The sequence below is a fragment of the Gopherus evgoodei genome, chromosome 8 (assembly GCF_007399415.2).
Source record: "Gopherus evgoodei ecotype Sinaloan lineage chromosome 8, rGopEvg1_v1.p, whole genome shotgun sequence".
In the NCBI taxonomy this organism is placed as follows: domain Eukaryota; kingdom Metazoa; phylum Chordata; order Testudines; family Testudinidae; genus Gopherus; species Gopherus evgoodei.
The window spans coordinates 37,131,002-37,158,814 of record NC_044329.1 but is presented as its reverse complement, the minus strand read 5'-3'; the positions used below and the strand labels follow the sequence as shown (position 1 = coordinate 37,158,814).

The 27,813-nt window shown below is 48.0% G+C and overlaps 1 protein-coding gene across 1 annotated transcript in view; it reads left to right on the top strand.

Annotated features, from left to right (window-relative positions):
• The first annotated feature begins 5,204 nt into the window (after positions 1-5,204).
• The window catches only part of NRG2 (neuregulin 2), a 314,981-nt gene continuing 292,372 nt past the window's right edge, over positions 5,205-27,813 (top strand). The window contains 1 exon segment of the mRNA XM_030573771.1: positions 5,205-5,660. Within this exon segment, the coding sequence (XP_030429631.1) occupies positions 5,222-5,660 (439 nt within the window). The 5' untranslated portion in view covers positions 5,205-5,221.

Genomic DNA, 27,813 nt, shown 5'->3' with positions numbered 1-27,813 from the left:
TAAGAGAGAAAACAGTAAAAATTAGCTTTGTAAATTTAAAATGGAATAGGTACAGGGTCTTTCAGCTACAGACACTGGGAATACCCTCCAGCCTAAGTATACAAGTACAAATTAGAATCTTTCAGCAAAATACCAATTTGAACTCCTTCCAACCAAATACACATTGCAAATAAAGAAAACAAACATAAGCCTAACTCGCTTTATTATACCTAGTACTTACTATTCTGAATCTATACGAACCTGTATCAGGGAGATTGGAGAGAAACCTGGTGCACATCTGGTCCCTCTGGAGCCCCCAGAGTGAACAACCACCAAAATCTAACAGCACACACAGAACTTCCCTCCCTCAAGATTTGAAGTATCCTGTCTCCTGATTGGTCCTCTGGTCAGGTGCAGCCAGCTTACTGAACTTGTTAACCCCTTTATAGTCAAAGAGATATATAAAGTACTTCTGTCTATTAACTTTTTCTTATCTGTTTATGATAGGGGTGGAGAGCAGCCACTATAAAACAATAAAGAGGGTGGGGAGAGGAATATTGATAAAAGGACATGTGGGCAATCCCCTGCTTGGGTTTTTGATGCCCCTGAAGAGCAAAGAGGTCACTTTTTAAAGTCTCAGTTAAGAGACACCTTCAGAAGAAACGGTTGAAGATCTAAGCTGCTCCTACTGCAGCACTAGAGAGTGGAGGAATTAGAAACCTGAATTTTAGTCCACTCAAGCCACTTCTCTGGTTAGGCACAGCTAGGAAAGGGGCAGCCTTACCCATTTCTCCTGCAGGGGAAATCTACGGCCCAGATTCTCAAAGGTATTTAGGCACCTAACTCTGATTGATTCCAATGAGAGTTAGGCACCTAAATACTTTTGAGGATCTGGGCCTGCATCACCATCTGAAAGAAATGTTTGGGAAAGAGTTATTTGCATAGAGATTTATAGGTAAAGAAGAGGGAAGCCAGGACAATTTCCCCACTCCCTGTAAACTACCTTTTCCCTGACTCCAAACAGTTGGCAGCTTCCTTGCCAGGGAAAATATTTCCCCTCCTCCCTATATTTCTCTGTGGTTTCCTGAGTATATCGTTATATGACTTTCCTTTCCTCGCCCTCGGAATTTCACCCATAAATCCTGTAGTTGCAGAGACTGTACTGAGCATTCTGGGAATTGGACAGGTACCTACCAGATACACAAACTGTATTTTCCAGGCTTTTATTATTGTACTTTTCTTCACTAAGCAGCTGTGTGCTCTTTTAGCCAATCATCCTATGTCTGCTTTTAGTTGCAATTATTTTTTTTTAAATACTATTTTGGTGCCTGCTAAAAGCATCAGCAAATCATGCCAGTTATTCTTAGACTAAGATTTTAACCATCGGATATAATGAAACCCACCTTGAGCAAGCAACACAGCAAAAATCATTGGTCTAGAAGAAATTATCTTGAACTAAATGTTGGACTCAGATGTATACAAACTTTAGAGAGTCTTTAAAGTGGTTGCCTAAGCTGGGAGGACTGGGCAGGTGGGGTGAATGCATTGCTCAGAGGACTGACAATGGTCAGAGGTTCTCAGCATAGGAAAGCAGGACCCTCAAGAAGTCACAAACAAGTGCCAGAGGGTCAAGACAACCGTGCCTTTGCTATATTGCTAGCTTGGAGGGATGACCACCATCTAGATGGGAGGGGGAGTCCTAGGGTGGTCCTGCTATGGAAAAAAAAATCAAGAGCCACTTGGCTAGATCACTAGATCAAATCCAGTCCAAGTTAGTAGCAACTGAGAATTATTGCTGCTTGTTGGACCTAGTGGAGACAAGCTGGTCAATCTTAGGGGAGTGCTTAGTGGACAGATGTCCACACTGCATGAACCACCAACATAGCTGGCATTCACTGGCACCTTTATTGGCAGTCTCAGTGCAGAGAGGCTAAAGATTGGAATGGGCATGGAGCATGAACCGCCCCCTCACCTTTCGCCATGGTCCTGCAAGGCACTTGAGAAGGGCTGCTTTCACCACTGCTGCCCACATGGTATCTGTTCTATGAGTAAAGAGAGGGCTTCAGTCTCCAGGGGTGGCATCTACTACCGCAAAGGCTGGGATTGTCAAAGATGCCTAAGGGAATAAGGTGCCTAACTAACGGTGCCACTGAACATTTTATTAGAATTATTTTTTGTTACTTGTCTTGTAGTAGCAACTAGGACCCCACTCATGGATAGGAACCAGTTGTGTTAGGCGCTGAACAAAGACAGAAAGAAACAACTGTACTGGCCTTTAAGTATGGCTAAGGATGGTTTAATTCCAGCCATAATTCACCATGAACCATTAGAAATAGAAAAAAACGTCAGCGGGTTGCCTTTTGGAAGTGAGTCGTAGGCTCTGATTCCGCAAGGTATTTAAGCACCTGCTTAACTTGCTTTTAAGGAGACTAGTCTTGCTTAAAATGAAGCAGGTGCTTAAGTATCTTGTTGAACTGGGGGCCTTACTGCAGGTTTCTCTTGACCTAGAAACAACGCAGGGTAATCTGAAGGGGGAAGAGAGGGAGAAACAGAAAGCCAAAGAGAAATATGTTTAGCAAAGGTCCTAACAGTGAAAACTGGTTTTGAGACTCTATGATAAATGTGCCTGATAACACAATACATTGCTTGAAGTTGAAGAATTACCCAGAGGAGGACATGCTTTAAGTATCCTTGGCAGTGGGAGTATGCATTTAAATAAAATAGATGGCTTCCTATCGGCTGAAGATCTGAATGGACTCATGCGCTCTCAAATGTCAGTGGTAACTTCTGGGAGAAATGTACATGCATAACACTGAATTCGGCTCTGCATGGAAAAAATGGTAGAATACAAGGAATTTGAACATTAATTCCACCCATTCTGGATCATTCCACTTTTTTTTTGAGATATAGATTCACATTCATAAACGTGGAGGGCCCCGGAGAGCCAAAGGTACATATTACTCCATTATTTTCTATCACCCCAATTTATTTAAAAAAATCACTATTGGCTATAACCATCTTTGGAGTCTCCCAGTGAATTCTTGCTTGCCTTTTCTTTTAGAGTGTCAGGTTGGTGGGGCAGGGCCCCTCCCTTTATCTGTGTATTGTATCGCTGCCAAGAATACTACTGACATAATAATAACAATGCACATATTTGGGTCTGATCCCACTTCAGCTGAAGTCAATGACAGATGGCAGCAAAGCAGGCAGGGATCACAATGTATGCGATTATCTCACCGCCTTGCGTCAATTATCACAACAATGGGAACCCACTGGCTGGAGATTCCAGGGGCAGAATTTGCCTGTTTGAAAATCCTCTGCTATTAATTACTGTTCTCAAACTGCTGTTGCTGGCACCTTCAGCAATGCTTTCCTATGGGATTATAAGGCACACAGACAGGGGAGCACCATCTTTAAACATAAACAATTTTTCTGAGTTTAAATTGCCTTCTGAAAGCCCATTGCAGTGGGAAAGTCTTGTTATTATCTCGCTTGTTTATTAAGAAGAGACAGCAGGGGTCACCACATGAAAGAAGCCATTTTCTCTTCAGCGGCTCTTTTCTTTTGCCAGTTAGTTTCTTTTTCTTAACCTGCATTTGACTGGGGTGTCAGGCACAAAATTCCAGCTCCAAAGTAATCCTGAGACAGGAGAGTGGATGTGTAGGGCAGGGCGGCCCAACCCCGTCGCTAGCTTGGAGTTGTGAAATCTGCAGGGCTGGTGCCCCTGGCAGCAGCTGAATTAGATAATATTCCGTTGCAACCGGCTAAACGGCGGTTCCTCCTGCCACGAATATGGTTTAGCGGATTGTCGGGTTGACGAAGGAAATGCTCGTGTTTTGACCGGAGCTGTAATGCAGTGTGGCGATGGGCAGGTCTTGAGAGGATGTGATCGGAATGCCAAGGGTTGCAGAAATCAGCTATCTAGTTCTCCCTCCCTACTCCCATCCTGGGGACCCCCCTCCTAGTCACCCCCCCACGCTAGGCGAGATCGGCTCTGCCCGCGTTTCCAGCCCACTCCTCTTGCAATTGCAAGTCGCACCAATAGAACAGGGCAATGCTGGGGAGTCAGCCAGGCCCTCTGGCAACACAAATGTAAACCCAGTGACTTACTGGTAGGTTTCCTCCCATCCACCCCCGCCTGCTGCAGCCACCTGCTCCTCGTGTCCTTGCTGCAGGCGGAAGGGCGAGACATCGGCAGTCCCGCTGCCCGAGGCTCCCTGCGGTTCGCGGGGCAGCTCCCGGGGACGCTCGGGCTCGAGGCATGACATAGAGGTAGGTGACTGAGCGCGCATCAATGTGGCACCTTCTGGAGGGGCCGCCAAGGGAAGCCCAGAGCTGAGCATCTGCTCGGGAGACCGCGGGTTGCCTCGCGACTCTCCCTGCAGCCCCCACCCGCCATAGGGGGTCCCCTGCACCGGGCTTCCCAGCCCAGCCCTGCAGAGGGCTGCATCCCCGAGAGGGCGGGGAGTCCCCGACACCCTCCCCCAAGGGAGCTGGCTCCGGGCGGGGAGGGCTGACACCGGCTCTCCCGGGGGACAGGGAATCCCGGAGATCCCCTGCGCGGGGAGCCGCGCTCAGGGTTCCCCGGGATCCCTTCGGAAGGGCGCTGGGGACAAGATCCCCGAGGATCGGGGCAGTCACCTGCTCCGCCGGGACTCACCTGCCCAGCCGTTGGGACTGGCTGGGCCAGGCAGGACTCAGGCAGGGGCCGCGCGGGGCAGCGGGGCCAGACCCTGCCCCGCCAAGGGGCTCCCCGAGGAGCCGCGATCCCCAGCGCAGCGGGTCAGCACAAACTGGCTGCGCTGTGCTGGGGCCGGGGCATCCCCTCGGGACCCCAGAGCTCACTCGGGTCCCCTGCCTGGCGCGGGCGGGCAGCCCCCTACCTTCCCCGGCTCCCTCCTCCGCTGCTTGGGGGCAGGGCCCCCGCGGTCCATGCGCCGCGCAGCTCCGCGCCCTAGTGCCTGGGGAGGCAGCTGCGCCGCCCGGGGAGGTGCAGGCCAGCGGGCGCTGAGATTACGCTGTTTCCGGTCCTCCAGCGCCTCTGTTTCCCCTCCCGAAGCGGCGGCGAAGCGGCAGCCCCCCAAATGGCCTGGCCAGATGCGGCAGGTCTGCTGCTCAGCGCCGCGACTGGAGGAGGCTCCGTGCGCCAGCAGCAGCAGCGCCCGCCCCGCTGCGCCTCCCGAGCAGCCGCAGCCCTGCAGCCCGGACAGCAGCCGCCGCAGCAGCCGCCGCAGCCGACGGCATGAGGCGCGATCCGACCCCCGGCTTCTCCATGCTGCTCTTTGGGGTGTCTCTCGCCTGCTACTCCCCCAGCCTCAAATCGGTGCAGGACCAGGCGTACACCGCGGCCGTGGTGGTGGAGGGTAAGGTGCAGGCGCTGCCCTCCTCGCCTGGCAGCGGCAATGGCACCCGCGAGCCCCCTGCCTCCACTGGGGGGGTCCTGGTGAAAGTCTTGGACCTGTGGCCCCGCAACAGCGGGGGGCTGCAGCGCGAGCAGCTGATCAGCGTGGGCAGTGCGGGCTCCCCGGCGCCCTGCTTCAAAGTGAAGAGGAACCACCGCTACATCTTTTTCCTGGAGCCCACTGAGCAGCCCCTGGTCTTCAGGACATCCTTCGCTCCCCTGGACATCAGCAGCAAGAACCTCAAGAAGGATGTGGGCAGGATCCTGTGCGCAGACTGCGGTGAGTTGCCTGGGGCTGCCTTCCTCTCCTCTAGGGTCAAGGAACTGCTGTTGCGGGGATTAATGGGGGTTAGTCTGGGTGTGTGGGGTATGTGGGGTGTGTGCTGGGGGCCAGGCAGATGGGAATGGACAGCCAGTAGACTGCCTAGCGCACCACCAAACCGTTTGGGAACTGCGTTTGGTGGCTGGCATGGACTGCTGGAGATCTGCCATCCCAGCATCGCCCTGGGGTTACACGTAAAAAAAAGAAAGTTTACTATTTGTCTTGTGTTTGTTGTGTCTGTGGGGTTCTGGGTCAGGAATAGGTACCTGAACCTGGAGACTGTGTGTCTCTCCCCTTGGTGACTGGGAAATGCTGGCAGGCTTGATTTGGGTAGGGGAGACTGGAGGGGAGCAGGTGCGGGGGGGGGGCATTGAATTTGATTTGCTGAATATGACTTGCTCTGTTTTAAAAACTCCTGATCTGCATGTTGAACGCTGCTTCTGCTAGTATAAGACAGGCACGCAACTCATGTAAACAACGCCTTCCTCGCTGCCCCATGCCAACAGCCACAGAAACGTAACTCCGGGGTTGCAGGCTGACTTTCTCGGTGGCTGTTTTTCTATATGTGGATCGTTTCTGTTCCTGTGGGTTGTTCTGCTTTCTGTTTCTTGGGGGAACACTAACCAGCCCTTGTGAGGTGAACGCCATTTGTGTCTTTGATTTTCGATTTCCTTGAAGAGTGCGAATGCTGCCTGGAACAGAATTTCTTTCAGTTGTGACGATGACCTATCCTGGTAACTTACCCCTGCTGGACGTTGTCAGTTGTCTAACATCTCAATGGCAATCCGTATAGTTTGCATCCGTCACCTCTAGGCTGGTTGCAGCACAAGCATGCAGGTGATTAGGGAGATAGCATCCAGGGTTCTGGTGGAACGGTGCAGCTCCTTGGTGTCAGAGAGTCAAATAAACAGGAACTGATTTGTTATAATTTGCGATTGAATTCTGAGTCTATTTTGAAATTGGATTTCACTGTTCTTTTTGTTTGTGCTTCAATCGCATTACAGCTCACTAAAGTATTTGTTGTCAGTCTCTTATATTTTTCATATTTAATGTTTCTTTTTGTTCTTGTTTTCCTTTGATAACTGCAGCCAGTCTACTGAATGAAAGACCTTGTAATAGCATGAATTTCTGGCCCCATTAACTCTGTAGCCACTAAATTGCATCCAATGCACTGCTTTCCTATAGCAGATATCATGTTTACAAATGCAGAGACAGATATTTTGTTGACATGTGTATGGGTTTTGGAATAGACTGGCTAGCAGGGATGTGCAATAACTATTAAAAAGTTTGGCATTTGTCAAAATGATGTTCTAATTTTCTGAAGTGTTTTCTTCCACTATATTTAGTTTTTCTTAAAGTAACAAATGATGTTTGTTCTGTACTGTATATCCACATATCTTAGACTTTATCATGTTATTTTCAAATAGAGAATGTCAAATTAGTTCAACAGGAAAGTGTTGGTTATTTATTACTGCTTCTTGCCTTGGAATTACATTATTGTTCATCTGGAAAGGCTGTTATATGTTTTTAAAATTTCGTGTTTTGATGATCTTTGATTTTTTTTGTTTGCATTGAATGATTTTGACTAGGTTTGGGATGTGAGTTTAGCCCTTAGTTTGGCTTTAATTCTCAACACCACACCATGGCTCAGGAAGTGGTGAGAACCCGGTAGTGCAGGGAAAATGACCAACGAAATTTCTCCTTAGGACAGTTCCCAATTTGGTCAATGGATTATAAATATACGCAATGCATATCTCAAGATGATTCAGATTCCCTGTATTGGTACTCGCTCATCAGGTTAATAGACCTTTTTCCCATTATAGGCTATGTGACATGCTAGTTATACTTAGCTCTACAATGAACATTTAATAGTTTTTTTTTAAAGTAGGCTTTTCTGGGGCAAATCCTTTGCCACTCAAGAGGATTGATCCTAGACTTTTTAAACAGGCCTCTGTCTGCTCTTAGCATTTATCACAAAAAGTTTACAATGTGATTGCTGGGCAATGAGAGACGGAACCTCACATATACATTGCTGTTGAGAAGAATGGGCTAGTAAGAACATAAATATCAGGAGACGTGGTTAATTCATGTATGTATATGGACCAATATGAACATATAACATTTAGAGAAATAACTGTCACAAAATAAAAAAGTACATACCATGGTACATTTCATGGGCTTGTCATCTGGAGTCAGATGGTACCACATCATCAAGTAGGTTGCACGCTTTAGTCCATCAAGAAAAGGCACAATCCCTGCAAGGGTCTCAGCAACCGCGACTTGATTTTGCTGAGAGCGAGAGTGCTCTGCTCCTTCCTGGATCCTGGCTCAGAGGGTTAAAGGAAAGTGCGTAGGCTGCTGTTGCTAGCCAGGTAAGAGCTGCCATTTTGACCACGTCACCTTCTCGGCCCTAATGCATTTATTTCTGTATTGTCAACAGTCTGAAGAAGGCCTCTTGGCTAAAAGAATCTGCAGATTTTCGGTGCTGTTGTTTCATCAGAGCTCTATGGCAGGTTGCAAAATAAAGAAGCTGGGCTATAGTAACTGTCAGAAAGGGGGTTATGTTAAGTAACAGAATTGGAGAGCAACTTCATTTCACTAACGTTTTGATGACCTGTTGAATTCTACTCTCCTGTGTGCCAATACAATATTGGGAGGTTAATGTCGAAGGTGACATGCCAGGTAGGACTGATCTTTTGATTTGTGATGCCCCCAGCTGCTGGAGGTGCATGTATTGGGCAATCAGGCCATGATTTGTCTTCTCCCTGCTGGCCTTGTGCCAGAGAAGAAAACTGGGCTGTGTGGTGAGTTGTTTCCTGCTGCAAAAGAGGGAGATGGAGGTGGTCCATGAGCTCCAGAATTAGCATGGGATTGAGGGTCCCCTGTTAGATCATGGAGTGGTCTCTAAGGGAAGTGGCAGGTACACCATTTTTTGGGACATTGAAAAACAGACTGTGCGGAGCACTGTAGAGCAGAGACTAGGGAACCCTCCTGCAGTGGCAAGGAGATGGTCTTAATAGCTCTGCTCCAATGTCATTTCTACAAAGACTGGGACCTCAAATGGCTGCTTGCTTCCCCTCTGTGGCCAGTCTCAGGAGTGAGCCTGGTGTCTAGTGGTTTGTGCTCTGCTCTGCTTTAGAGATTAAGAGCTTGATTCTGGAAGCAGCACAGCACTTCTTGAAAGGGACAGTGTGCCCTCTGCTCCCACTGATTTCAATGGGAGCTAAGGGTGCTCAACATGTTGCAGGGTCAGATTGCAGGTTTGAGTCCGTGGGCCGACGTGCTGAAAAGATGTGCCTCGCATTAGTGTTCTGCAAAGGAACAGTGTTGAAAGGAGAGCCATCTAGTGCCCAGCCAGAAGGCTGACGGGCAGGATATAAATGGGTGACAGGCTGGATGAGGAGATGCGGAGGACATATTAGAATAATAAGTCTGTATGGTGCAAAAGGGTAGGACGATACACAATACAGGTGATAGGGATAAAGTACCTAGGGTTTTAATTTTCAAAAGTATCTCCATAAAGTGTGCATCCGTCATGAGCCTAACCTGCATCTCCCTTAGGTGTGTCCTGATGTTGGAGGAGGTGTCCCCATAGTTAGACCAAGGCTTGGGAGTTGGGACTTATGGGTTCTGTTCTCAGCTCTACCCCTGACCGACTTTGGGAAAGGCCAGGGAAGAGCTCTTTGCCTCAGTTTACCTATCTGTAAGACGCATAGAATAGTCGTCACCTTCTCTCAGTGGAGTTGGGGGGATTAATGAATGTTTGGGAACACTGGGAGTTTCTTGGATGAAAGGTGGGATGCTTTCAACAATATGGTAGTATTATGTGTGTCATGGGATAGCGTGAGTTGGAATATCCATCTGCCTGAAAGGCCATTTAAAAAGCCTCATTGACAACCAATCTAGCTGTGTTATTGCTTCCTATATTGTTATATATTTATATTCTTTTAGTATGTATCCTTCACATGGATTTTCTTTTGGCATCCATTTGCTGCTTGTTTTGGGGTGACCTCTTTTGTCTCTATCCTTGTGTGCGTGGACTAAGGAGGAAGGAATATGTCCACGAGGTAACCTTCGCTTTCCCTCAGACATTTCCGATGACCAGTGGAATCCCGGCTTTGACCTATTCATGATTCTGTTGAAGACGTTGGGAAATCGTGCCACTGACTTTACTGGAAGCGGGATCAGACCTTTAAAGAGCATTCAGCATCTTCAGTTGTTTCACTCTTTAAATGACTAAATAAGTACTGCTCTGCGAGCTTAATATATATTTTAAAATATCTAGTTTAGTGAGGGAAGGATGGCTTTGTTGTTAAAGCATAAGATATGGAGTCTGGAGACCTGGGTTCTATTAAAGACTAATTCTGTGACTTTGAGCAAACCAATTGAGCCCTTTGTGCCTCAGTTTCCCCCACAGGAATTTTAGCATCAATCTGACTCCCAGAGCAGATTTGTACATCTCTTTGAGACCCTCGATAGGAAGTACTATGGAAGTCCAGTACAGGGCATAGTGGTTGCTACTACAATTAAACAGGGCTATTCACAGCAGTAAGAACTATGATCCATAGAAAGTATGTACAGGCTTGGGCTTTATTACTACAGTTGATGCTTCTTACAGATAGAGTGTCTGATCCTGCATGTGGTAGACATTCAGAATTCTTGCTTACTGCAGGGCCAGTTTTGAATGCACAAGGATTGCAGGATGGGGCCCTAAATATCACATCACTTTTGCTGGGAAGTACATTTCTCAACTTGCTGAACTTGGCGTTGGCTTTGCCACATCTGCTGGGGTTAATCAGGGATGGGTGCTCAAAGTTTTGAGCACACAATGGCAAATGTACCCTCCTGAGAACTGAATATCTGGGGTCCCATCCAAAACAGCATTTAAAGCACAATACTAGCAGCTCGTGCACAATCTGCAGAAAATGCTCGTTCCTTTTTCTTTGGGTAATTCATTCAACACATTTCAAATAAACAGTGAACTGAATATAATGCTGGGGAAAGGTGCTGGCTTGACAGTCTCTCTTTATCCCCAGAACAGGTATAACACAGGCAGCAGCAGTGTCAGTTTCCCCTGCTCACTGCCCTGCTAATTAGAGCTGTCTGAAACTATTTCGCACCACCTTCAGAAAAATCACACTTCCCAGGTTCGCAGGAAAGCGAAAGCTGTCTCCTTCTTGCCTTGAGCTTTTGCAAATGGAAAATGGTCATTTTGCTGCAGAAAGCTTTTTCTTCTGGTAAAGCTGGCACATTCACACAGGGTGCCGACTCACAGTTTTGCTCAGGTACAGAATTTTGCCTCTGCCGTGACATGGAAGGTAGCTCAGACTTTGTGACCGATTCTGTCCTTGAGTTCTCAGCTGAGCCTGCCGAAAAGGGGGCCAAGTATTTATTTTATTGCTTACTATTGGGGGCATAGAACTGTGCCCATCCCAGCTGGCAGGTGCACGTATTTTAGAAATAAATGAAAAACATAGAGGTTGAGCTATTATTAAAACAAATCAAGTCTATAAAATGAAGACCTGACACTCTACTGATTCCTCTTAGTTCAGAAAAGTCTGGGTAAATATATAGTCCTTGCGGTGTGCCCTGGAGGTCAACAGAGACTGGAGTACCTAGGCACTACCACAGTCCAAATAATAAATGAGTTCCAGAGCTAAGGGCCTTCCACTCAGAACTCTGGCCACCTGTCCTGTGACAAAAACAGCTGCAGATTTTTAACTCCAGCGCCCCCCAATTATCACAACTACTGGGGTAAAACACTGTGGGGAGCAGGTTCTCACATACACAGGATCCGAACCATAAAAGGCTTTATAAATCACAGCTAATGCCTTCAATTGCATTTGGAACCAAATCAGAAGCCAGTGCACAGGTACAGCCATCTCCATCAGAGAAGTACCACTATGGGTAGCCATACTCTGCAGCAGCTGAAATATACAAGTGTTCTTCATGGGTAGGTCTAAGTAGAATGCAAAATAGTAATCTAATGCAAAGGAGACAATGCCTCTGTTAATGTCTGTTGGCAGATTGTTTTGTGATGAGGGAATATTTTGGGAATGAACGGGGATCCACCAATCCATTTTACCTAGGCCACTAAATAGCAGTCATAATAATAACGGACCTTGCCAGATTTGGCAATCACTGATCACACTGGTGAAATTCTCTATCTTTTTAAGAGTCAGTCCATTAAATAAATGACACAGCGATCCTTCCAGCAAGTACCCAAGCCCCAGGAAATCTCTTAGGGTAAATTATACAGTGCTTTGTGTGTGTGTCATACAGTGAAAATAAACAGCACAAGTGGATGTAAAATTTGACTGACATCAAGCAAATCTGCAGTGGGATTTTCCAAAGGGCTTGTGGAACATGCCGTTGGAAAGCAGAGAGCTTGTTGTTGGCTGCTCTTGTAACCAGTGGAATTTTCAAGGCTGAGAGGTGCTAGGGTGTTTAAAATTTGTCTGCCTCCTGGGAAGATCTTGGCAATTGTCTCTAGTTAGACATCTAATAAAGCTGCAAGGCTAAGGGCATCTTCCCCTTCTTCACGTTTACTGCCTGTCTTTCACAAGGCATCCATAAATGATCTCTGTTTTCTAGAACCCCCCTGGCACTCACAGCCCCCTGACACACAGACATGCAGCTGTTAGAAATCCCAGTGGTTAAATATCACAGACATGGTCAGATAACTGTCTCCTAAAAAGCAATTACTCTGCTAATGATGTTTCTCTGCAGCGCTGCCCATGCACATACTGGATGAAATTAAGCTGAGTGCGGCTAAAACACGCATTGGGGCAAGCAGTGAGACACAGACTCGGTGCAAAGTCGGTGGCTCTGGCAGACTTAGGGCTGGTCTACACTAAGGGAGGGGATCGATCTAAGATACGCAACTTCAGCTATGTGAATAACGTAGCTGAAGTCAAAGTATCTTAGATCGAATTACCTACCGTCCTCACGGCGCGGGATCGATGTCCGCGGCTCCCCCTGTCAACTCTGCTACCGCCGCTCACTCCGGTGGAGTTCCGGAGTCGACAGGAGCGCGTTCGGGGATCGATCTAGATGAGACGTGATATATCGATCCCTGAGAAATCGATTGCTACCCACCGATACAGCGGGTAGTGGAGACGTAGCCCTAGAATGGTAAAAGATTCCTTCAGAACAGAGCCCAATGATGGCAGTGTGCCTGGCAAGTCCACAGGGGACACCCCTGTGCTAACCCCACAGGTGAGGAGAGTCCTAAGGGACATCTCCATGTGCACTGTCAGAGAATGTGGGATTTGGACACCAAAGTGACAGCCAGCAACGGAGCGCACCAGTTTCTTGATCACCATGTGAGTGCAGCACTAATTCTTGACACACGCATGGCCATGCATTGGGGGATGTCAGTGAAGGGCCTCCTGCCTTCACCTTAACACACAAGGTACATGATGCTTGAACTAAATTATAGCAACCATCGTCACCAGTTCCCCAGTCTAAATCACATGACCCTGTTCTTTGCACCATGTCCTGCATGATGATGTTACACTAATGCCAACAGTCCACTTGTCTCCATCATTGATTGGCCTGTAGAAAGCAGGTGAGAGTTCATTTCCTCTGACTGGTGTCAGGTCCATCTGCTGGTCCACCCGACTTTTAATAGGAGAACTAAGCTGCTGGGGAACCTTCAGTGCAAGGCACCGCTCTATAACTGGGACACTGGTGTCTTCAGAGCAAGAGAGCAGAGTCGCACTCATTTTAGAACCAGCTGCCCTGTGTAGCCCCCGAGTCCAATCACTCCTAGCGGCACCTGCATACGAGATGGTGACCATCCTCTCTGGATCTTACCCTGAACATCCATTGCCTCCTGATGGAGATGAGCAGAGATCTCCTCTTGAGGCCTGCCCTGGTTTCAGTGCTGCAGCACGCTCCATCTGCAGCTTCCTCAGGGTAGACAATTCCTTTGGGGGAATTCACCGGTGCATTCTCATCTCATGGAATATGGCGATGTCATGAGATCCATTACAGACAGAGGCAGGATAGTGCACAAAAGATGCAGAGGCAGGGCCGGCTCTACAATTTTCGCCGCCCCAAGCAGCGCGCCGAATTGCCGCTGCCGGGGGCAGGGGCAGTCCGTGTGTCCTTAGGGCGGCAGGCGCGTTTCCGCGGTAGCGGCAATTCGGCGGCAGCTTCTATGTTTAGCTGAAGCTGCCGCGGAAACGTGCCTGCCGCCCTAAGGGCACACAGACTGCCCCTACTGCCTGTGGCGGCAATTCGGTGCGCTGCTTGGGGGGCAAAACAAGCTTGGAATGCTGGTGCCTGGAGCCGGCCCTGTGCAGAGGTGGGTAGATCTATGTGGGACACAAGTTGACTGATTTGTGCTCTGCTGGCTGAGGCCCATAGGGACAAAATTCACACCTCGGTTCCGTCTATTCATGGTCTGTGGCACATAATTGTTCCATCTCCTGTGGGCTGTAATGCTCTGGTCTAATTTTGGTTGTTGGGTTTAGTGTGTGGGTGCTGAGGGCCTGTGAGATACAGGAGATCAGACAAGATGATCTGGTGATCCCTTCTGGCCTGAGGATCTATGTCAAGTCACTGAAGCAGAATCCCAAACAAAACTCCGATGGGTTTATCCCCAGCAAGCGCTCATATCCAAAAAGGTCATCTCTAAACCCATGTAGCAATGGCAGGGCAAACTCACCAGTTTTGCTAGCTGTTGTAACAGGACTGAAAGCATGGATGGGGGATGGACCATCGGAGGAAAATAGGGACAACAGATGATATTTAGCTGAAAAGAGTTTCTTGTCCCAAAGCTAGCCCTTGCCTGCCAAAGAAAAGTGTGTGAGTGTGTGTGCGCACAAGTGTACACAGTGTTTGGAGCTGGGTTGTATGTGATCCAGGGCCCATCCCTCATGATCCCCAATTCCTTCCTTATAAATACCCTCATTTTGCCTTGAGCCCAATGGAGAACCTATGCTAATGTAGATAAAAACAAATAAGAAGAACAGAGCCAAACTTCATTCCCTGGAACACTGTCAATTTCTGTTTCAGTTTCCTGCATTTTAAGAGTTTCTAAGATAGTTCAGGAGAAGACTTTCTGTTTTTTCTTTGACAGAATAACCATCTAGTATTTAACAGAAACTTGCCAGCAGGAAGGAAAGTGCCAGCATGTAATATTTTCTATTTCATGGAGGGCGTGTGGTCTAGGGGCTTGGGAATCAGAAGACCTGGGGTTTGGTCTGCTGACTACCCCACTGAACTGCTCTGTGCCTCAGTTTACCTATCTATAAAATGGACATGGTCATTCCTGTGAGGCCTAATTCATTGTTTGCAAAGTGCTTCGGGATCCCCAGATGTTAGATGCTATAGAAATGCAAAATGCTGTTGTTGTTTAGCATGGAATATATTTGACTTATCTCTGTCTGAGGTTGGTCATGTGGTCAAGGTTTTAAAGCAGTTATTTTATTCTGAGCTGTTTGAATAAAAAAATTCTGTGAGGTGGAAAGCACAGACCGCCTAGTAAATTATTCCCCAGCTCAGCAGCCAAGGAGAAGAGGCCACTACCCATGTGGGAAATCCTGGATGAAATCCAGTTTTCAAAGGAGCCTAGGGGAATTGGGCACCCAGATGCCATTGAAATTCTATAGGGCTTGGACACCTAAGTCCCTTAGACTACTTAGCAAAACCCGGCCTTAGTAGTCAGGCTGAATATAGGGAAACCAACTAACACAGCAATTTGTCAAGGCCATAGCAAGTATTAAAACCCTAATGATGAGAACTACAGCTAGTCAGCTGGGGCTGTCTACACTGCCCCGCAGCTCAGTCTGCAGGGCTGTGGCTAGCAGAATGCACCAAAGTGCTGTGCTGTAACTCCCCATGAGGACGCTGCAGGCGTGAGCTTAAAGGTCCCTAGTTCGCCTGAATGTAGTCCTGTCTGAAGAGAACTACAATATTGTGAACCGGGGGCCTCCATGATGGCACCCCCAGGCCACGTCTTCACTAACCGTGGTATTGGCGGGTAGCAATCGATTTCTCGGGGATCGATATATTGTGTCTCATCTGGATGCGATATATCGATCCCCGAACGAGCTCCTGTCGACACCGGAACTCCACCAATGCAAACGGCGGTAGCGGAGTCGACAGGGGGAGCCGTGGACGTCAATCCCGCACCGTGAGGGCGGTAGGTAATTCGATTTAAGATACTTCGACTTCAGCTATGCTATTCACGTAGCTGAAGTTGTGTATCTTAGATCGATTTCCCCCTCAACGTAGACCAGCCCTAAGTGTCAATATGGGAGAGATACAGTGCAGCACTTTGAGACATGTTGCAGTTCACACCCCCATAGTCTGAACTGCAGGGCAGACATGCCCTTCGAGTCTGCTCTCCTCCCATGGTGTAATTTCAGTGTAACTCCACTGAACTGAATTGAATAACTCTGGATTTACACTGCTGTAAATCTGACCCTTTGCCTCTTAATACTGTTCGCTTTAGGCAGGTGGAGTGAACGTTAGATCTTGAGATGCAGGAGTCACCCAGTTAATGTAGTTTTCCCTTGTGCATTGGTGTTTTCCTTGGCTGTTGGTTCTGTGCCTTCTTCACGTGGTTTGCAGAGGAGGTACAGTATGCCAAACGTTGACCTAATATTCTCTGTCCCCTAGTGAGTGTATGCAGTGGTGGAGTGTATGCAGTGGTGGTCCCAGGGTATTAGAGAGACAAGGTGGGGGAGGTAACAGCTTTTATGTGACCAACAGCTCAGTCCCTCAGAGTTTCTCAAGGTAAGTTAGGCTAAACCACTTTGGTGATTTCTTTCTTGCAGTCAGTTTGGCTCTTCCAAGATTTCTGACATTACAGCTCCATTTGGGGGAAGTCAGGTGGGTTCGGAGCTGGGCATGAGGAACTCTGGTGAAAAGCCCAGTGTGGTGTATTAGTGCAGATGCTTGGCTTAAGTGAAGGCTTGGATTCTGCAGTCAGATCTGCATCGGCGCAGACGGATGCCTGCAGAGGAGCTGATTGCAGCCTCAGGATCTAGGTCTTAAAGCCAACAGACTATGGAAACAATTGGGGGAGGGGGGAGGAAAGAAGATGGTGATAAGCTAGGGCTGTGTCCAATGTCTGGAGTGAAGCACTGAGGATGATTAAAAGGCATTTGCAGAATTTGTGGAAGAACACACTGTATAGGAGAGTGAGGCAGCTTCTGCCAATTTGCGGGTGAGAGGCAGATATTTGCATTGATTATGATCAGCTGCTGCTAATCGGCTGAGATAATGGTTTAATAATGATTCAATGGCATTGGGAACCCTCCTGCATTCTGTCTGCTCTCTAGTTGTGGCAATAGCTTGGTATGACACCACGGGCTGGAATTATTTTTGTTTACTGGGTCATGTCACAATCAGTGCAGCAGTCTCCGTGGCTAGCATTGGATTGAAATTTGGCCTCTGGATTATCCAAGGGCATTTTGTCCTCCTTAACCCTTTTGGGCAGCCGAGTGGGTGCAAATCAGGAGCAAGTCCACTGAAGTCACTGGTGCACAGCTGTCACGAGAGCAGAATCAGGCCCATTTTGTCTGGCTGGAAATGCACACGGTCCCAGTTTTACGCAGAGCTGCGCCAATGTGGACAGATTAAAACATTTCATGTACACATTCATTGACCCTGTGAGTGTCACACACAGCTTGAATGGAATAGGAGACTATTGGCATGCGCCCACAGGGCTGTGAAAGGACCTTTTATAGACGTTGCTGAAATATCTGTAGGGCATTATTATTGTGATCTTGTGACTAGGTGCCTCTTTGCTTCTCTTTGCCGACACGCTGATCCTTACACTCTTCTAATCTCCCTTTGGCCCTGCCTGTTCTCAGCTCCTCTCACCTTCCCAGGGGCCCTGGGTTTGCCCCTTTGCACCTCAGCTGCCCACCCAATGTTCCGCCCCATCTCTTGTCTGAGGGGCATCGCGTGGACAGCAGGTTAGCGCACAATCTTTGTTCACCCCTCACCAGCTCAGCTACACCCTAAGCTGCCAACAAAACTGTGCCATCCAATGTAGCTAGCACCTTTTTGGCAGGACTGCAGGTGTAAATCCAGGCTGACATGCACAACTGGAAGGAGAACTACCATGCATCTTCCTCCATGGCCCCAAGCCATGAGTAAGACCCTGCTTAGTATCTTGTTAAAACCTTCTCCATTAACTGGGAAGGGACCAACGGTGTCCACTCCCATCATTGCAGAAACCTGCAGTGGGACCCAGACCTGGGGGCAAAGGGAATGGTGGCCCATTGGAAGGGGGATAGACATGGGATCTTTTGGTAGTGTAGTCTCCCTGGGAAGCCAGCCTGCTTCCATGAGAGAGGAGGAGCTATACTCCGGGTATCCATACTCTAGCTACAAGGGACCCTTCTTTTCTCATTCCTAAGGCTTTGGCTGCAGGACACCTTACTCCCCTTTTGTTTGGCTGAGTTTGAACAACTCTGGCTGTAACAGGCCATTTGCTCTGTGGGCTAACCTGGTTTTAGTGGGCTGGGGCATCAGCCACCTCTTCCTCTGGAGTCCTGGTGGACTAGCAATGCCCTCACTTACGGGCATGTGCTCACAGAGCCCAGATATGGAACAAGCTTTTCCCTTTGTCTACTCCTGTCTTATACAGAAAGTTTGTGATCGATGTAGGTTTCTGCATAGTTAACTGGGAGGCTGGTGCTGGGGCTGAGGAGCAGGGAGAGCTCTGATTAGCCTCCTAGCTTTTCAGCCCCAAACATACAGGCGGTGAAGCGCATCCATAAGCGCTCTTTACTTTTCATGATGTAGCTGGGACCAGAATTTTGGGAGGCTGAGAGAGGCATTTCTGCCAGCTATAGGCCAATCTGGAGAACTGCCATGCTCAGGTCATCCCAAAAGAACATCTCTGTGAAACATACCAGGTAAGAAATGATGTGTGTGAAATAAAAGTGTTGCGGTAGGCTTGTGCTCACAAGAGCATCCTGCTATGCGGAAGAGGGAAGTTTATTTTCTGATCCATGTGTCGCCGGACCTGGATGCTTTTGTCCAGTATGTGAGAGCAGAATTAGAGAAAACGTAAGTTGAATGCTTAGCAGATGGAGTGCAAGCGTTTCCCTGTCTGTGGCAGTGACCACAAAACACCCATGTTAGTAAATATATGTGGTGAGGCAGGGCTGATTTCCTCTAACGAGCTGTGTGATCTAGGAAATCACTTAACTATTCTAGGCCTCAGATCAACCATCTGCACAATGGAGAGAATAATACTCTATCGGTGTGTCATGGTATAATTCCCCACTCTGAACCTTAGTGTCCAAAAGATGGGGTACCAGCATGAATTCCTCTAAGCTCAATTACCAGCTTAGAACCTGTAGCGCTGCCACCAACCAGGAATTCCAGTGCCTGGTACACTCTGGTCCCCACAAAACCTTGCCCGGGGACCCCCAAGACCCAGGCCCTCTGGATCTTAACACAAGGAAAGTAAACCCTTTCCCTCACCGTTGCCTCTCCCAGGCTTCCCCTCCCTGGGTTACCCTGGAAGATCACTGTGTGATTCAAACTCCTTGAATCACAAAACAGAGAGGACAATTCACCTTCCTCCCTCCTTCTCTTTCCCCCTCCCAGACTCTTCCTGAGAGAAAGTAATCCTGGCACAGAGAGAAATCAGCATCTCTCTCCCTCTTCCCTCCTTTCTCCCGGGTGAATCCAGACCCAGTCCCCTGGGGTCTCACCAGAATAAAAAAACAATTAGGTTCTTAAACAAGAAAAGCTTTTAATTAAAGACAGAAAAAACAGTAAAAATTATCTTTGTAAATTAAAAAAAAAATGGAATAGGTACAGGGTCTGTCAGCTATAGACACTGGGAGTACTCTCCCAGCCTAAGTATACAAGTACAAATTAAAATCTTTTCAGCAAAATACCAATTTGAACTCCTTCCAACCAAATACACATTTGAACTCCTTCCAACCAAGTACACATTTGGAAATAAAGAAAACAACCATAAGCCTAACTCGCTTTATCTACCAGTACTCACTAGTCTGAACTTATAAGAGCCTGTATTGGAGAGACTGGAGAGAAACCTGGTTGCACATCTGCTCTCTCTGAGCCCCCAGAGTGAACAACAACCAAAACTAACAGCACAGCACAAAAACTTCCCTCCCTCAAGATTTGAAAGTATCCTGTCCTCTGATTGGTTCTCTGGTCAGGTGACAGCCAGGCTTACTGAACTTGTTAACCCTTTACAGTCAAAGAGATATAAAGCCCTTTTTTGCTATTAACTTTTCTTTTCTGTTTATGACACGCCCCCCAAATCACTGACAGTGTGGAAGTACACTGGCAGTGATTTCTCCCTAGAACTTTAAAATAAACAGATCAATAAACACATGCATCCTTACATATGCCACTAATTAAGTAAAACTACAAGATTTTTCACATTGTAAGGACAATTTTTAACCAGTTGATTTTAGGGAACTTTCACAGGAGAGTGCATCAACTTCTTGATCTGTTGCCACTGCAGACCCTTCCCGGTTGTGGAGAGGGTCACCTCTCCCACGCCACCTTTACTTTTCCCTTTATCGTAGACACCGTCAGGCCACTCAGCGTCATCTCCTCCCTGGGCTGTGAACTGACAAACCTGTAAGTCTCTGTAATAAAAGGGTTTGAGAGAATTAACGTGGTACACTCGGGGCTTTAGGGAGGAATTGGGAAATGCTATGAGGTAGTTAACAGCTCCTAGGCGCTCTTGGACCGTGAATGGCCCTTCCCATGATGCTTCCATTTTATGGGCCTGTTGCGCCTTTAAGACCATAACCTGGTCTCCTACCTTGAAGGAACGCTCTCTGGTATGTCTATCATACCAGGCCTTTTGCTCTTCCTGAGCATCCTTTAGGTTCTCTTTAGCAAGGGCTAAAGAGTGTCAGAGGGTGCTTTGTAGGTTGCTTACAAAGTCCAGAATATTAGTCCCTGGAGAAGGCGTAAACCCCTCCCATTGCTGCTTCACCAACTGTAATGGCCCCTTAACCTCATGGCCATACACAAGCTCAAATGGTGAGAACCCTAAACTGGGATGTGGTACAGCCCTGTAAGCAAAGAGCAACTGCTGCAACACTAGATCCCAGTCTTTGGAATGTTCATTCACGAATTTACGCATCATGGCCCCCAAAGTTTCATTAAACCTTTCCACCAGGCCATTGGTTTGATGGTGGTACGGGGTGGCAACTAAATGATTCACCCCATGAGTTTCTCACAGTTCTTTTATGGTCCCTGCCAGGAATTAGTTCCTGAATCCATAAGGATGTCGGAGGGCCAACCTACCCTGGCAAAAATGTCTGTTAGGGCCTGGCACACAGTTTTAGCCCTGGTGTTGCCTAGAGCTACTGCTTCTGGCCATCGGGTAGCAAAGTCCACGAAAGTCAGTATGTACTGCTTTCCTCTAGGGGTCTTTTTTGGGAAAGGACCCAGAATATCCACAGCTACTCGCTGAAATGGGACCTCTATTATGGGGAGTGGCTGGAGAGGGGCCTTGACCTGGTCTCGTGGCTTTCCCACTCTTTGGCACACCTCACAAGACCGGACATACTTGGCAACATCCTTGCCCATCCTCTCCCAGTGGAAGGACTTCCCCAACCTGTCTTTGGTTCTGTTCACCCCAGCATGGCCACTGGGACGATCATGGGCTAAGTTTAAGAGCTTCCCCCGGTATTTAGTTGGAACCACCAACTTTCTAATCGATCCCGGTTTGTTATAGACCAAGGACTTTTATACAAGGAAATTCTTTCTGGTGGACACTGGGAAGACTGGCATCCACAAAAACAGTTGGTGGTTCCAACTAAATACCAGATCTTCCTTAGACTGTGGACTTGGGCTTGGTCCTTTGGGAAGCGATGTAGGTGATGGGGTTGTTTTTGTGGCTGGTGAACCGCTCTCCACTGGTGCACCAGGTGGTATTTCAGGCTCTGGCTGAGCCTCTTGGGTTTGGTTGTCTGCTGTTTCTGCCAGTTCAGACTCGCTGGCGCCCTCTGGCATTGGGGTTGAAGATGCGTTTGCAAGCGCTGGCATCAGTGCTGGCAATGGTTCTGGTGCTGGTTGCGTTTCCAGGTCCGGGTCTGGGACTGGAAGTACTGTGGCTGTTGCAGTCGTTGGCAGAGGATCTGGATCCACTGCCTCTGTCTGGGTCTCTGCTAACACAGACGGGGCCCCTGTGGACGGCTCAGGAACAGGGATGGATCTGGAAGCTTGCCTGGCTTGGCTGCGTGTAACCATTCCCATCCTCTTGGCCCACTTTACCTGGTTGGCCAAGTCTGCCCTCAGTAGCATGGGGATGTGATAATTGTTATAGACTGCAAAAGTCCACATTCCTGACCAGCCTTTGTACTGGACAGGCAGTTTAGCTGTAGGCAAGTTTACCGCTTGTGACATGAAGGGGAAAATTGTCACTTGGGATTGTCACTTGGGTCTTTGGGTTGATGAATTTGGGGTCCACGAAGGATTGGTGGATAGCTGACACTTGTGTCCCCGTGTCTCTCCACGCGATAACCTTCTTTCCTCCCACTCTCAAAATTTCCCTTCGCTCCGAGGGTATTTGAGAGGCATCTGGGCCTGGGGATCTTTGGAGTGATGGAGATATAATGAACTGCACTCGGTTGGGGTTCTTGGGACACTTTGCCTTTATATGTCCCAGTTCATTACACTTGAAGCATCGCCCAGCTGACTGGTCACTGGGCCGAGGTGGGTTACTGGAGATTGGTGAGGTGAGAGAATAGGGAGTCGGCGGCTTTCCTGGGGTTGCAGGTGGGGTCTTGGGTTTCCCTCGGGTATAGGGTTTATTGTCGGTGTGACCTCTGTGATATTCGCTCCTCTTGATAGTAGCTTTTTTCTTTTCTGCCATTTCCACCCATCTGGCTCCAATCTCCCCCGCCTCAGTTACCGTTTTGGGCTTCCCATCTAGGATGTACCTTTCTATTTCTTCAGGAACACCTTCTAAGAACTGCTCCAATTGTATTAGGAGGTGCATGTCGCCCAGAGATTTAACATTGGCTCCTGATATCTAGGCATTATAATTCTTTCCAGTGTGGTAGGCGTGTCGGGGGAATGACACATCTGGGTTCCATTTTAGGGTTCTGAACCGCCGACGGGCATGTTCAGGTGTTATCCCCATTCTGTATCTGGCTTTGGTTTGAAAAAGTTTATAATCGTTCATGTTCTCCTTAGGCATTTCAGCCGCCACCTCTGCTAAGGGTCCACTGAGCAGTGGCCTCAGCTCTATCATGTATTGGTCCTCAGAGATGCTGTACCCATGGCAGGTCCTTTCAAAATTTTCTAGAAAGGCCTCAGTGTCATCACCTGCCTTGTAGGTGGGAAATTTCTTGGGATGTGGAACAATAACTGGCGAAGGGTTGCTAGGATCGGCTGCGTTCTTCTGCTTAGCCTGTTCTAATTCCAGGGCCTGCCGGTGGGCCTCCCTCAGGAGTTCCAACTCTCTCCTGTGGGCAGCCTGTCTTTCTCTTTCTCTCAGCTCCATCTCTTGTAGTTTTTTTCCCATGTCTCGCCTGTGGTCTGCGTCTTTGATTTGTTCCTCTGCCTCCAGTTTTGCCAGTTCCTTGGAACTCATATTTCGGCTCCCTTGTGCTGGGGTGCCCTCTGCTGTTTACTGCTTGAAATGCTGCTTTTCTGTTGCCTTCTTCAGGTTGCTTAGCTACAGAGTCTTTTTTTTTTAACTCCTTCTACCTAGCTATTCCCGACAGAGTTAGAAAGGAAAAAAAAACCATTCATTTGCAAATGTGTTTTGCTGGTGTATGGTGACTCACAACTGGAGTCCCTTTGTTTAACAAAAGACCCTTTTTAAACCCTAATGCCTTTGCCTTCAGAGTACTCAGAAGGGAGAGACCAAAAAAACTTGCAGACCTTTGCTTTTAAAAACAATCTCCTCTAGCCTGCTTTACACACAGCTAGCAGGAAAAGAGAAAGAAAAAATCCTACTGGCTTTTACTTCTAAACCCAAACCTCTCAGTCTGCCTGCAAATAGCTAGGAGGGAGAGAAATAAAAACCTCACTGGCTTTTGGATTCATTCATTCTATCTATCTATCTATCTATCTATCTATCTATCTATCTATCTATCTATCTATCTATCTATCTATCTATCTATCTATCTATCTATCCCACACGCTGCACACCATGTCATGGTACAATTCCCCACTCTGAACCTTAGCGTCCAAAAGATGGGGTACCAGCATGACTTCCTCTAAGCTCAATTACCAGCTTAGAACCTGTAGCGCTGCCACCAACCAGGAATTCCAGTGCCTGGTACACTCTGGTCCCCACAAAACCTTGCCCGGGGACCCCCAAGACCCAGACCCTCTGGATCTTAACACAAGGAAAGTAAACCCTTTCCCTCACCGTTGCCTCTCCCAGGCTTCCCCTCCCTGGGTTACCCTGGAAGATCACTGTGTGATTCAAACTCCTTGAATCACAAAACAGAGAGGACAATTCACCTTCCTCCCTCCTTCTCTTTCCCCCTCCCAGACTCTTCCTGAGAGAAAGTAATCCTGGCACAGAGAGAAACCAGCCTGTCTCTCCCTCTTCCCTCCTTTCTCCCCACCAATTCCCTGGTGAATCCAGACCCAGTCCCCTGGGGTCTCACCAGAATAAAAAAACAATTAGGTTCTTAAACAAGAAAAGCTTTTAATTAAAGAAAGAAAAAACAGTAAAAATTATCTTTGTAAATTTTTAAAAAACGGAATAGGTACAGGGTCTTTCAGCTATAGACACTGGGAATACCCTCCCAGCCTAAATATACAAGTACAAATTAAAATCTTTTCAGCAAAATACCAATTTGAACTCCTTCCAACCAAATACACATTTGAACTTCTTCCAACCAAATACATTTGCAAATAAAGAAAACAACCATAACCCTAACTCGCTTTATCTACCTAGTACTCACTAGTCTGAACTTCTAAGAGCCTGTATTGGAGAGATTGGAGAGAAACCTGGTTGCACGTCTGATCCCTCTGAGCCCCCAGAATGAACAACAACCAAAACTAACAGCACAGCACAAAAACTTCCCTCCCTCAAGATTTGAAAGTATCCTGTCCCCTGATTGGTCCTCTGGTCAGGTGACAGCCAGGCTCACTGAACTTGTTAACGCTTTAGAGTCAAAGAGATATAAAGTACTTTTGTGCTATTAACTTTTCTTATCTGTTTATGACACGGTGTTTGGAGGTTAACTAATGAATGTTTTGAAAGGGCCTTGAGGTCCTGGGATGAAAGCTGCTGTATATTGTACGAGCAAGTCTAAATACAGTGAGTAATTTTTAGCACCCCCCTTCAAATGATCCCCGCTCCTGTGCCATGTTAGTCAGGGGTTACAGTCACTTGGGGGCCAGGAGAGGGGTTCAGTCGGGGATGTGTTCCGAACTGGGAAGTGCTAGGAGGGAGTCAGAGAAAGGGAGGAGCTGAATGTGGCCGTTTCGGAGCAAAGCGCGTTTGGGGATGTTTCTGTACACAATATGGGCAGCTGAACTCTGTTTCTGTCTGTCACAAGCATGCTGGGTTTCAGAGGAGCTAGCAGTGGGAGCAGTTCATAGACCTTCCTGGCAGAAATACCTGCTCAGCTACTAGCCCAGGCAGCAACTAGGATGAGAAGGAAATTCCTTTTGTTAATTCCCAAATTCCCTTCCCCTAGCCCCCAAGAACACAAGGAGCGCCTACTGACTTCCTTCCTTGCACGTGTGCTGATCACCCTGCTAACTGGGAACCAGCACGGCAACAGAAGATGCAAACAATGTTTCCATAACTGACTATCTCGCATGCTAGTTGGAAAATCTCTAACCTTCAAGAAGGGCCAGCAGCAGCAAACGGAGGAGCTCCCCAAAACAGCATTAAATTAGTGGGAACAGTGTCATGTACCTAAGTACTGTTTGGGACTTGCCTGGACATTGCCTGCATAGTTGCATAGACTCCTCTATCAACATCGGCTAACCAGGGTGTGTATAACCACCGAGCTAAATGGAGCTGAGCGTTGCAATGTACCTGAGAAATACGTGTTCCGATGTGATTGGAATGTATTGCCTTGTGATTCAGGCAGGGGTGCCAGCCTGTTTTGCAGGATGTGTCCCGCGTGAACTCTTTGAAGTGAGAGGCACGTCACACACAGGCCTTTGGTAAGTAAGCAATGGCCAAACCTTAGTCCCTCAGTGGGAGTTTTGCCATTGATTTCGGCAGGATCAGGATTTGGCATCATAGCCTGTTTCATCACACTGCTGCTGCATGGCTTCCAAGTTTTTACATAAGAACATAAGAATAGCCACACCGGGTCAGACCAAAGGTCCATCTAGCCCAGTATCCTGTGTTCCGACAGTGCCCAATGCCAGGTGCCCCAGAGGCAATGAACAGAACAGGTAATCATCAAGTGATCCATCTCCTGTCACCCATTCCCAGCTTCTGGCAAACAGGGGCTAGGGACACCTTCCCTGACCATCCTGGCTAATAGCCATTGATGGAACTATACTTCATGAATGTATCTAGTTCTTTTTTGAAGCCTGTTATAGTCTAGGCCTTCACAGCATCCTCTGACAAGGAGTTCCACAGGTTGACTGTGCAATCTGTTAATCAGATTGATTCTTCCTCCACTGGATGGAGAGGAGAATTTTCTCCACCTTCACAAGGTTGTACAACACCTAGCATAACAGGGCACCGATCCTGACCAGCATCTGCGAGTGCTACAGTAATATACTTAATGCTTAATAATAATAGTACATTCTGCTCAAATATTTTGAGGTCTGGGCAGCAATAACCTCAAGAGCTTGTTGATCTTTTGAGCTCTCCATTTACCTGTAATAGTTAAAACCCAGGTAATATGAATATCTCCCGGCATCGCTTCTCTAGGACATGTTCTGCTGAGGATGACTGATCTGAAATCCTGATGCCTATCTGTGCTGATTCCTCAATATGGAATTCACCAAGATGAAAGAGACAGGGTTGTGGCCTGCTTTACGACAAGGAAAATGTCATCTTCAGAGGATGAGATTTTATGTTCCTAGCCAATAAGAGCTTGTATTCACTGCAGAGTTAGTCTGCGCTGTCGCCCCTAGCCCCACTCCTGTCCACATGCACAAACCTCTTACATGAGTTTAGTGGTGCTTTCAACCCAAGCCAGCTGGCCCTGCTGCAGGTATAGGCTACAGCCCAGGTGCTGCTTTTCTCAGGCTAGTAACCCCCCACATGGCAGTGAGGACGAAGGCTAGCTCACTCAAGGGCTAATAGTCCTCCAATGGCTTCCCACAATTCTCCTTGTGTGCCTAGAAAGATGGACAAATTCTCCCACAATTAACTGGGAAGGAATCAGAGATTGGCCCAGCTGGCTGCAGCACAAAGAACCATGGGATGTGCCCCCAGAAGTCCTAGCGATCCCCGTGGGGGAGGACAGCAGGTCACTCGGGCAGGGCTCTGCAGCATGGGCCACTCACAGCAGGCTAGGCTAACCCGGGTGCCGATCCACCGAATTAGCTCTGCAGTGAAAACAAACCCTAAGCAACATGGTAGAGCTGTGGAGGCAAGCGGATTTCTGTAGCCGGTGGCTCACTGGGAGGGCAGATAAAAGCATGTGCATTGGCGGTGGAAGACTGCGTAGCCATTAGCCTGGTCAACACGCTGCATTCACTGTTCCAGGCTGTCTGCATGGCAGCGAGAGCCAAGAAGTGAAAATCTCCCCCATAACTCAGGAAATTGTAAAGGCCCCAAATGAGCCACATGCTGAAGGCCCTATCCTCAGCTCTAAGCTGCAAGAGGCCCTCAGTTCTGGGCGCTGCTCTGAGCTAGGCACACGCCGGGCCCGATTCCAGTCTCGCCCCAGTTTTAGGCAGCTGCAACGCCACTGATCTATAGTGGAGTCACGCCTTGTTTCCTCTGGTATAAGTGGATGCAGAGCCGCCTCCAGTTGATCGGCTTCCTCTTCCTCAGAGGTGACATGTAGCTCTTGATAGCAGGGGGGCACAATTTAAAGATTCAGGGTGGGGAGGAATATCCCTTTCCCACTCCTTCCGCACCTCCCACATCTGCTCCAAGCTGGCACTTCCTTGTCCCCACTCCTCTCACAGCTCCTTTCCCACTTCTCCCATGGCCTCCCTGCTGAGGGCACGGTGCGGGCTGGAGACA